The following is an 11,486-nucleotide window of genomic DNA, read 5'->3' as shown; positions in this document are numbered from 1 at the left end:
AATGGATTTATGTTCATCTTATAATATTGTTCCCTCTTCAAAAAGAGTTGTATTTTCTTTATTCACGCTTAAATCCTGTTTACAATTTACTCTTCTCTGAGCGCTCAGAAAACACTTTTTTTGAATTTCCCTCATATTGTTGCATCATAGGTCAAAATCTGGATTGCTCCTGTGCAGCAAATTGTGTTCACAACAAACGCATGGCCCTGTTAGCATAGCAGTCACGTTGCCTAAAGGGATTTATTCACGTAATCGAAAAAGTATTAGTTACCCAACACTTTAATTGAATTGAAGAGGACAGTGCATATAAATGAACACACGGAGATTCTCTAAATATGCCAGATTTAGCATCCATCTGTAGTCCTCATCATATAAAACTCATCCTTTCAGTGATAAATATGTCGTCATCATCACAATAAAAGCACGTTATAGTTTGTTGTCAGCTCTTGAATGCTGAATGTATATAAACTCACCCAACACATAAACTTAGACCAACATACTGTGAAAATATGTACATTGTTGACAGGCAGCTTTTCAGAACATATTCCAAAGTGACTGCAGACTCAGACGTATGAGGGGAATTCATATCAAACTGTACATGAACATAAACAGTGTACAGAGACGAGGAAGCAGTCTGGACACTTTTCTGCACAAAGACCTGCTCTTTCTCAGACGGGTGCTCATATAACTCCTATAAATGTTCATTGTTTCACATAGGAAATACTATTATTCTGCAGTAAACAGACACAGCCTCAGTGGAATACAATCGACAGCTTTTCTCACTGTCTGGATTCTGATAAAAAGAGCTGTTCTAGTTTGTGTGATGTGGTTCTAACCAGAAGACCATTCATCTAAAAGGCAGGAAGAGAGATCATATTGAAAAACAGTCCTTGCATTTGTGTCTTAGATTAGGTGGTTTTTGGGGTGTCTTTAGATGTACACAGGTTAAGTGCAATTATTGGTCTCGGAAAGTAAGTATGTGTCAAAAACGTTTCAATCAGATCTTGAGCAGAAACATTGGTCAGGAAAACCTTGAACATTTATGTAGGAGAATGGAAAAAAGAAGTGTAACATATTCTGGAGAGATCTTGGATGTTTACTTCTCTTGACCACTTTACACATAGTTTAAGGGCACATACTTCAAATACCATGTTCAATCATGTCAGAGGAATAAGTATCTGGGATAGCTATAGGTAAGTGAGTTACTTCCTGAATGTCAGTCTCGTTTTATATCAGCTTTAAAGCAGAACTAAGTAACTGGTGATAGAGCGCCCCCTGCTGCTCCCTTCTGATAATAAGACAGTATAATCAGATACAAACAGTTTCACATTGCCAAATATAAAACAAGAGCCAGGGTTTCTCAGGAGAGTTGTCTTTGGGTCGTAAGTTGTAAAGCTGCTTTTCCATCCAGAGACAGCAGGGGGGGACAACGAACACTCCACACACCCCGAAAATACATATTTAACAATCACAATGACTTACAAAGCCGTAAAGGTTAAAATGTTACTCAGTTCTGCTTTAACACATCTGTGTATGTGGAGAAACTTCTTACTTCAAATAGTTTGGTTGGTTCATTGATATCAGACAAATGCTAAGAGATAATACAACATCCTTGATGAAGGTGAATGTTTTTGCCAAAACATGCCATGGTCATGACATCATCTCTTGCCATTTGCCTGATAGAAAAGAAACAACCAAAGTATTTGCAGTAGAAGAAGTAAAAGTCAGGTATTTAACTAACTCAGCAAGTTGTTTATGCCTGTTACCCAATTGATTCATCCTGAAAGAGAATCTGTTTGAATATATAACTTTACATCTCTTTATACATTTACCTCTTACTTTTAACCTGCCAAATCAACACAATCAATAAAGATCAAGACAAAAGGAAGTTAATAAAACAACCAAACATGGCGTCCGCACCATGTGAACCAGCCTGTGTCTGCTCTGCACATGTGCTCAGCCGCCGGCTCCCGTCACCTTCTCTCCTTCTCCCACTTCACATTCATGCCCTTCACAGCGTCTCCCATGGGTGCTTGGGTGGGTGCGTGTGCGTGTTTACGTGATGTTGACAGCACGGGAGGGGAACGTATAGGAACAGACACGTGTCACATTTGTCCAACACCAGAGCCAAATCTATGGAGCAGTTTGTCCCGTCAACACGAGCACTCGGCCAAGTCTCCACAAAGAGGTGCCATTTCATTTAAAGCCACAGTCGGACTTTATGCCAAATGTATACATACTGCAAATACTATTCTAACATATTTACAACATTTTTCTTTTCATCGTCTTATTTATGGAGCTTGTATTCGTCCCTAATAAAGATGAAATAAATACATAAATATACCGTCATGTGCTGTGTGGATGTTAAAAGATGCACTGTGTAACTTTTCTGGTTAAAACTTTGGAAAAACATAGCTTCTTACTATGAATTGGCTCGCCTCTCCATAGATCTGACTTGACTTGTTGACTTCAGTTGTTACATGGAGAGAGAGGGAGGGACTGTAGTCTGCAACTCACCCGCTCAAAAGACGTGCTGCACCTGCCTCGCATCAGGTGTGCGCGCTACAAAAGTCTATTATGTATTGATTGGTCGAGGGGAGGAATGTAGCTGGCTGTGATTGGCTGACGGGATTAAGCAATGAGGAAGAAACGGAGTCGCAGTGTGGGCGGCCGGTATGGCAAAAGATTAAGTGCCCAGATCAAGAAAAATGATCAAGAAAAAAATCACGTTTCATAAAGAGTACACTTAGTATTTTTCCATTGCCGTTTAGCTGTAGTCACTTCACTGTGATTGGTTAAGAAGCGGTCACTCACGTATTGCCCAGTCCTTTTGAATGTACCCTGTATGTATCCTGTGTATCCTTCATGCAGTACGCAGCAGCTGCAAATGGAATCAGACGTGTCAAAACTGTATTTCTCGGACAAGTTGGACATGAAGTGGCTGTATTTGCTGAGACAATCGTTACTGTTAACCATAACTGTCCTTTCCTCGTCTGTCCCTTCCCCAGGACAGCCCTCCACAGCTGGACATGGAGCAGCGGCTGCGCTCGGCCTCGACGGTGGACGAGCTGATGAGCCTGATCTACCCTTCCTTCTGGGCGGCGCTCAAATGCAGGTCCAAACTGTCGGCCGCCGGGTCAAGCTCCAAAGTCAAGGCCCAGGCTCAGACGCGGAGGTCGCGGCCTCGCTCGGAGACGGACGAGCCCACGTACGCTGCGTCCTACCTCAACCTCGACGTCTTTAAAAGTACCTCATACATTTTTATACTGCATTTCTCAAACACCAGAGACTGTCAAATGAGAGTGTTAAATGATGAACCAGCGGATTCATTCTTTAGTTTTGTGGCTCCAGATTTGGGTCCGCCACATGCTTGTTGTTATGGAGATGTTACTGCTTTGCCTAGAATATTCCACAATATGGCATTAAACTTATCTATCTGGAGGAAGACAAGCAAGCGAAACCATCTGGGCAAGTTACAGGCCATGTCTGTGGAGAATGTCTGTTTTTCAATGTGTTTTGGAGCAATAAAAACACATGATTGAAATTAAAACAATAAAAAATACAATGATATGAAATCATTATCCAGACCAACATCACATGATCTCTGGGTGGAGTCTGCATGTTCTCCCCGTGTTACCGTGGGTTCTCTCCGGGTTCTCCGGCTTCTTCCCACCGTCCAAAGACATGCATGTGTTAGGTAAAATTGGTGACTCTAAATTGGTCCTAGTGAATGAATGTGAGCGTGAACTGTCTGTCATGTCTATGCCTCTGTGTTGACCCTGCGACATGTTGGCCACTGTCCAGGGTGTACCCCGCCTAAGGCCCGAAGTCACTGGGATAGGCTCCAGTCACCCGCGACCCCGAAAGGGAACAAGCGGTAGAAAATGGATGGATGGATGGATAATATGAAATATAAATGGAGCCTTTCCGGGTTGAATAAAATGGTCCAATAATGATTTGATAAGCTTTAGACTTTTTCTCTGCATTGTCCACAAACTAAATTATTCCCAGATATGATTTTTCCAGACCAGAGTGTGTCATGTGACGTTGCTGTGACTTGCCTCTCACCATCATGTGACCACTCTGAAGAATACTGCTGGAGACGGAATTGTTTCAGAGTAATTATGGACTTTAGTCTATACAATACATTATTAGCAAACCAGATGTACCTCCACCTCAACTTAAACTCAAACGTATTGCAGATAGTGGTATGATATAGTAAAAGTATTGTTATTTGTGTGGCCTTGTGCAGGTATAGAGTCGGAGTGGAGGAAGACCCAGTGTACGCCGCGGGAGGTGTGTGTGGACGTGGGCCGAGAGTTTGGGGCCCCCACAAACCTGTTCTACAAACCCCCCTGTGTGTCCGTGTTCAGGTGCGGGGGCTGCTGCCACTCTGAGGACAAGCAGTGCCGCAACATCTCCACCGGATACGTCAGCAAGACCGTGAGAGCTTTGGTTATGATCAAATACTGCGCAAAGACCAGGGTTTGAATAAAGCTGGCAAATAATTATGTGTGAGAGGCAGAGACTGTGGATGCATTGACCCAGTGGAGAGGTTAGGGACTGTAGCGCACAACAACAGATTCTTTTTCGAATTTTTTGGACGTTTTTTTGTCTGTGGAGCAATAGTTTTGCAGGGATAAATAAAGAACGCTCCAACTCACTTCACAGCAATTAATTTCCTCAACACACACCTCAGAAACATGTTATTTACCGTATTTTCGGAGTATAAGTCGCACCAGCCAAAAAATGCATAATAGAGAAGAAAAAAAACATATATAAGTCGCACTGGAGTATGAAATAAGGTTGCAAGTGTGAAAGTAACAAATAATATCACATATAAGTTGTTCCAGAGTGTAAGTATATAAGTATAAATATAAGTATAAGTCGTACCCCGGCCAAAACTATGAAAAAAAAGTATAGTCCGGAAAATACGGTAAAAAGAAAAGGTGAATGATTTCAACTGTGTGCGATCAAAAAGTCTGTATCGGTGACAAATGTGAGCGTCGCTGTAGTGTTCCTGTTGTTTAACTGTTTACTTGATTTTAGTTTTCTTAGATGTTAGTTACAAACACATTTTTAGCAGAGTTTAGACTCTGTGAACAGCTCATTGACATTTTAGTTGTGTTGCAGGAGAAAACCTCACCACCATTGACACTTTTGCCACTCACAAATCATGTCTTCTTCATATAACATTTAATGACAAAAGTGAATATCTCTACATCGTTTGGTATTAATCTGATTACAATATGCAGGTGATATTATGTATTATCCACCAGGAATGTACCAAAAAGTGCTTAAACGTCTTGGTAAAGGTTCAAGTAAAACGTACCACAAAAGTGCATAAATAGAGCTTTTTGCCCTTCACGCTGCAGTTTCTTTTTTCACTCTTTTTAAATATTTCTTATCACTGACAATACACTCGGTTCTCTAATTAGCGCATCTCTAATTGTCAGTCTTGTTGTTGCTCCGCCCTCCTCGGTGATGGAGAAGACGAGGAGTTAGATGAAGTTACAAAGCAAAGACAAGCTCAGCTCTTCTTCTTCTCCACTGGCTGGTCTTGTGAGACTCCAGCTCCGGCTCGCTGGAGTCTGCAGTGAGCGTCTGTGCGGTTAGACAAAGTTTCAGCCTGTTCTCACTCTCTGCTGGGGTCCCTCCTGAGGCCGCCCCGCGCGCCGCCTGCTCATAAATCACTGTGAAATAGATGGATAGAACTGGGATGTGGTTTGGTCCCAGGCACAGATTAAGAAGACATTTTATGAGTTAATATTTGGACACTGTATCATATGAAAAGGCGTTGGGTTACAGCGGCGCAGGGGTAAAGCAGTCACTCAAATGTGAGACGGGATTATACTTTTGTGAAAAACCGTCAGTCATTTTGGAGCAAGTTTGTTCTGTTACAGCTTGATTCCAAAATAGCTTCAATTCATTAAATTCTACAAACAATACACTATAATGACAACATGAAAGAAGGTTGTTTGAATTAAATACACACACACACATGAAGTGCTGTGAATACATTCTGGATGACTGTGTGTATCACTGTGTCCTTGAGCAAGACACTTTGCCTTATTTGGAAAGTCTAGCGGTGTAAATGAGGAGTTGTAATTGTTTAATTCTTTCCTGTGTTTTAATTTAATTTAGTAGAATGTATTATAATTACTGTTTAGTACATCAGGTTTTCTTCATGTCTTTCTAGCTCGTCAATTTTGAATGTCCAGGAAAAACAGCGTGATTGAATAATGATAATAATAAGTAGTAAATTAATTTTGACTGCATTTTTCCACAGGCAAAACAATATTCATGAATTAGGTCAGCGTTTGGAAGTGGAGAAAAGCGTTTAAAATCAAGGCAGATATTTCCATTCAAACCATTGCAAAAGATTGACCCTTTGTCCCTTAGTGATGAATATGTTTATTAAATGTAGTATTTATTCTTCAGTGAGGTAAAGCTTTTGTGAGCTGGCTCTACACACGTCCGGAAGGGACTAAGCTCCTCCCTCTTCCTGTTTTTTAAAAGACAAAATAGTTTGTTTTTATGCTAAATTAGACCGAAGTATGTCCGTCTGCATTGCCATGTTTGTTTTGGTTCATTTGGGCGCTTCACCTTTGCTCCGCCCACACCACAATGCTGTTCTGGGATTGGTCCAGTCCAGTGCACACAAACACAACAGTGGGAGACGACCAGATCGAGTTTGTAAAGTCAGAAGTCACAAATATTGCCAGTCAAGTTTAGGCTTTTGATGTTGGTCAGTCATTTAAAAAAGACAAAAACCGGCAGGTGACTATTGTTGTTAGCAGGTCGCTGGTTCTATTCCGAGTTCTGGTTTTGTGTTGTCAGCCATCTTTGGGAAAGTCTTGGCTTGTAGTGGTCGCATGAAGGTTTGGTGCAAAGTGCTTCTTCAAAGTAAATCAGTCCGTACTTATAATTCCATAAGAATTCAAACTTGGCTCTTGGGATGAATGGCATTTCTTCTCTGAATTTGAAACAAATGTACTTTTCTTGAGGTCCAGATCCAACATCTTCTTGTTGTCTTCATGTTTTGCGTTCTCTATTGAGTAGTTATTGCTTTTTGTCTTCCAGAATATTGTGCTTGTGTTATGCCGCCAAGTATATTTCCATGTAACCAATGATTAGTGAAATACTTTGTTTGTAGCTGTACCATTTGGGCACAAACAGAAAATAGCATCGTTTGCATCGTCTCAAACGTGCTCGGTTTTTCTCCATCAACCTATGAAGCGCACTGTTTCAATGACTTTCTATTTAATATCATTCAGAACATTGTATTCATGAACCATTTCACTATTATGATCACTTGTAGTCATGTTTACAGGCTTGTAGATATTAATCTGTTCTCAACGGTTGCACAATACATCGCAATCGAATCAAAATCACAATTTGAGTTGGTGTAAATATTATTTTGCATCCTGTATTTTTATTGAAAAATCTGATTGTACCTGTAGTTTAGACTTGATGAGATTCTTCTATTCATTTAAGTTCATGTTTCACTTTTCTCCCGGCTTTGTTTACAATGTGCATTTTCTGAAACAGAATCCTTCTTTTTAAACCCGTATTCTTTTAAATCTAATCACAATTGCAATACAAACACAGTAATTGGATCGCCCGTGGGGCCCATCAAACCATATTTCCGTTACGTTTTGTGCATTTTTAGCATTTCTTGTGGCGCGGCGGTGTCAGATGAGCTGCTGTTGTGGACTCGTGTGTGTTCCGGAGCAGAGACACTGAACACACAGTTCTGTTTCCAGGGCATGTGTTTTCTATCAACATTATGACACATTATAACGTCTCGCTCGGATAAAGACAAGCACTTGTTAGACGGCTTCACGGTAGCGCAGTGACATTACCAGGAATCGTTTGAAACACTGCAGCTGAAAAGGAAAGATAAGGGTCAGCGCTGAATACTGGAAAGCGGTAGCAATACAAGCCTGAAGGGCACTCTCGCCTCACAGCAAGAGGGTTCGGGGTTCGACTCTCAGGCCGAAACATAAGTCAAATTATGCACCGTTGGTAAATTCCTCCAGCTAAAGTCCTGCAAGAAAGATCGAAGGCTGGAGATGAGTTTCAGGGTCCGGCTCTTCTTAAGGGATGGGTCAAAATGCAGAAAGTAAAGTATTGAACTATACAATACTGCAATACTGATCCAAAACGGCTTTTGAGAAGAAACAGGTCCATCGACTTTCTGTTCAAAACTGCAGAACTGATGTCGTTTTTATTTCAAATACAATGTGGTATTTTTGAATGTGTCAGTTCTTCAAATAATTGCAACTAAATGTGGAAGCGCACAGAAGAAAACAAGACATTTTCTGAGCACTTGAGCCTCAGACACTGGACAGTCCATGATTAGTCCAACATGCTTCATCAACCAGAAGATAACTTTGAGTAAACTAATGATGAGGGAAGACAATACTTTGTTATAGTATGAATCCCCTCCTTCTCTGCATTAAACCCTCTGGGACCTTCTCTGCGGCTGGAGAAGCCTGTCAGGAGCAGTGAAGCGGCCCATCCCACCTCCAGCTCTTGAGCTCAGCCAGTAGTATTCAGTTTGGAGATATATTAGTTATATTATATTGTATGTTGTCTCAAACTAAAATGATTTGGTTGTGAGCCAAACATACAGAAATGGACTTATCCCTAATGTGGCTGTCGTTGCTTTTCTTAAGTGTTTGGCCTGAACTGTGCAGGAGTTTATCCAAGCACCAAAGGGAAGTGAAGTATTTTGTCCTAATCTTCTGTTTCAAGGTCTGGCAAAGCGAGCTCTGCAGATTAAATACACTGTTATCGAACACAGGCTCATGATCTGGGTCAGGCTGAGCCCATGGCAACGCTGCAGTTGCTGAGTGACTTACAGCAAAAGCAGTTAAAGTCAGTGTCAAGCAACAGAGTTCAGGCCAAAAGCAGAGAGAGGACAAGACATTCACGCAGTGCTGTTTGGAAATCTCATTATAGACTAATGGAAAGCGAATTGTACAAAGATTATTTTGCAGTCCTGATTGTCCAGGTATCTCATGCTCAAGTCCAATAAGCTATTAAGAAATGAATCTAACAGTGTGCTCTTTATTGTTTCCATTGGTAAATGTGTTCGTTACATTTGACCCATGTTTACTGGGGTTAAAACTAATTGAAGATCATTCGCCAGGTCAGGAATAGCTTGCTGGAAGATTAGTCTGGACAAAATGATCTGATTTACAATATTTACCATACAAATGAAGCGAGATCAAAAGCCTGTGCCTGGAATCGGACCATAGGGGGTGTCACAATAAGTCTCTTAGCGCGGGGCGGCCCAACCACCGCCGCTAATTTGTAGCACGTGTCTCTCAAATGCGGAAGACGTCTCCTCTCAAATGTCCTCGTAACATTCAGAACAAAATACATGACTTCATTCATTCATTTACACAATTTAGTGCGTCGCTTGTTCATTTCTCAGTCCTTTGTGTTATTTTCATTTTATTTGTTAACTCACCTGTCAATCACGCCTTTTGGAAATCGAGGAGACAGGATATGATTCCAGACCAAAACGTTTTCGTAATGTATTGTCAAAGCGTGTGGTCTTGGCTGGCCAGGAAACAAAAAAAACGGTTAGCATTTTTTGTCTATTTGATACATTTTGTCCACATTTGGAGCCCTTTCCTCTTTTGACCTGGTGTGGTGCTTGTGTTTGGAGATCTGGAGACAAATGTAGCTTGTGAAACCCCCATTCACCATCATACATGACATGTCTATATTTCACAGCTATTATTCCTGCAGTGTTTCCCTTTGCTCTCTGTGGACATTCACAGGTGTTTTATCCATTACATATAGTCGTGTTGTTAATGAACTGCCTCACACAGTCCGACAGTGCATTGTTTGAGTGCAGCTGCTTTGTTCATTTCCTCTTGGTGTTCCTGAATGAGCCGAACCCCGATCCACGGGCCAGACTTTACCCAACGCATTACTCCAGTCAATCAGCTCAGGAAAACACCAGCAAGAGTAAAACAAATAACCAAATTAAACAAATAATCATCAAATCAACTAGTTAAAATGACTTGAATTCCGAATATACATTTTGATTTTTGAGTTGGTTGAATTGGATTTTGATTTACTTGTTTCATGGCTTAAAAACAAGCAGAAGGCACATGAAGGACAGAAAAGTAAAGAAGGTTCATTCTAGTGTTGTTAAAGTTCATTCTCAATACCACAATAATCATTAGAAAGTGCAATAAATGGACATTTTCCACGCTAAATAAGTAGTAGTACTTGGTCTTATACTAGTTCCCATAAATATGTCGGTGTAATCCCTCATTCGTCCAGGTGTGTTCCATAGTAGAAAAAGCTTCTGTTGTAGTCATCTGGACTCAGTTTGAAAAAGTAGACGTTTCGACTCTCATCCAAGAGTCATTGTCAATAAAAGAATTTAGGTCGAGAACTCCGATATTAATACTGTTCTGTGGTAAGACCCGCCCATTGGGCGGAGCCTTCCTGAAATAGAAAGAGTTGTTTGTTTCAACAGAAACTCCCCCCTTGTATCTACCGAGCTAGCCTATTCAGAATTTTAATGGGCTATTAGAATCCTCTTTGTCTTTGTGAGACCCTGGCTCAACCACCCTGAGTACCTGATTAGCATCTGAATGTCCTGGTCCTTTACCTTTCCAGGGGTTCAGTAACCCATTATAAATAACAGGAAGATTAAACCTAAGCCCTCCATTTCTGTTTAAAGAAGGTCTTTCTTTTTTAACAAAAATAGCTTCCTTAACTCCTCTTTCAAACCATCTTTTCTCCTGCTTAAAACCTTCACCTCCCCGTCTTCAAACGAGTGATTAGAGGCTTCAAGATGGAGATGCACGGCGCTCTGAGGTCCTGAACTAGTATTTCTTCTGTGCTGATAAAGCCTCTTGTGTAGAGGCTGTTTCGTCTCACCTATGTAACGTTCTTTACAGCTTTCTTCACTGCATTGGATCGAATAAACTACATTGCTCTGTTTATGAGTCGGCAATTTGTCCTTTGGGTGAACCAGTTTTTGTCTTAAAGTGTCCTGCTTCTTGGTTCTCTTCACTCTGTTGAGAGCCCAAGCGGGGTAACCACAGGCTGAGAGGGCATTACGGACATGTTTTTCCTCTTTCTTCTTGCCCTCTGAGCTGGTGGGCTCTCAACAGAGTGAAGAGAACCAAGAAGCAGGACAAAAGGGAAACTGAACAGAGAAGGAAGGGTGTTTCTATCCCTTATGTGTCTGGCCTGTCGGAAAAACTGCAGAGAATTTTTAGACAACACGAAGTCCCTGTTTATTTTAAACCAGGAAACACTTTAAGACAAAAACTGGTTCACCCAAAGGACAAATTGCCGACTCATAAACAGAGCAATGTAGTTTATTCGATCCAATGCAGTGAAGAAAGCTGTAAAGAACGTTACATAGGTGAGACGAAACAGCCTCTACACAAGAGGCTTTATCAGCACAGAAGAAATACTAGTTCAGGACCTCAGAGCGCCGTGCA

General features: G+C 41.1%; 1 protein-coding gene across 2 annotated transcripts in view; it reads left to right on the top strand.

Annotated features, from left to right (window-relative positions):
• The window catches only part of vegfc (vascular endothelial growth factor c), a 71,105-nt gene that overhangs the window by 27,449 nt on the left and 32,170 nt on the right, over positions 1-11,486 (top strand). The window contains exons 2-3 of one of the 2 annotated variants that reach the window (XM_072463812.1): positions 3,009-3,246; positions 4,253-4,443. In XM_072463812.1, the coding sequence (XP_072319913.1) occupies positions 3,009-3,246; positions 4,253-4,443 (429 nt within the window). The remainder of the gene's footprint in view (positions 1-3,008; positions 3,247-4,252; positions 4,444-11,486) is intronic. The other variant, XM_072463813.1, reaches the window with a different exon arrangement.

The sequence above is a fragment of the Eucyclogobius newberryi genome, unplaced genomic scaffold, assembly GCF_026437365.1.
Source record: "Eucyclogobius newberryi isolate DKJ021-1_F unplaced genomic scaffold, fEucNew1.0.hap1 SCAF_4, whole genome shotgun sequence".
Taxonomy (NCBI): Eukaryota; Metazoa; Chordata; class Actinopteri; order Gobiiformes; family Gobiidae; genus Eucyclogobius; species Eucyclogobius newberryi.
This window is presented reverse-complemented; position numbering and strand designations above follow the sequence as displayed.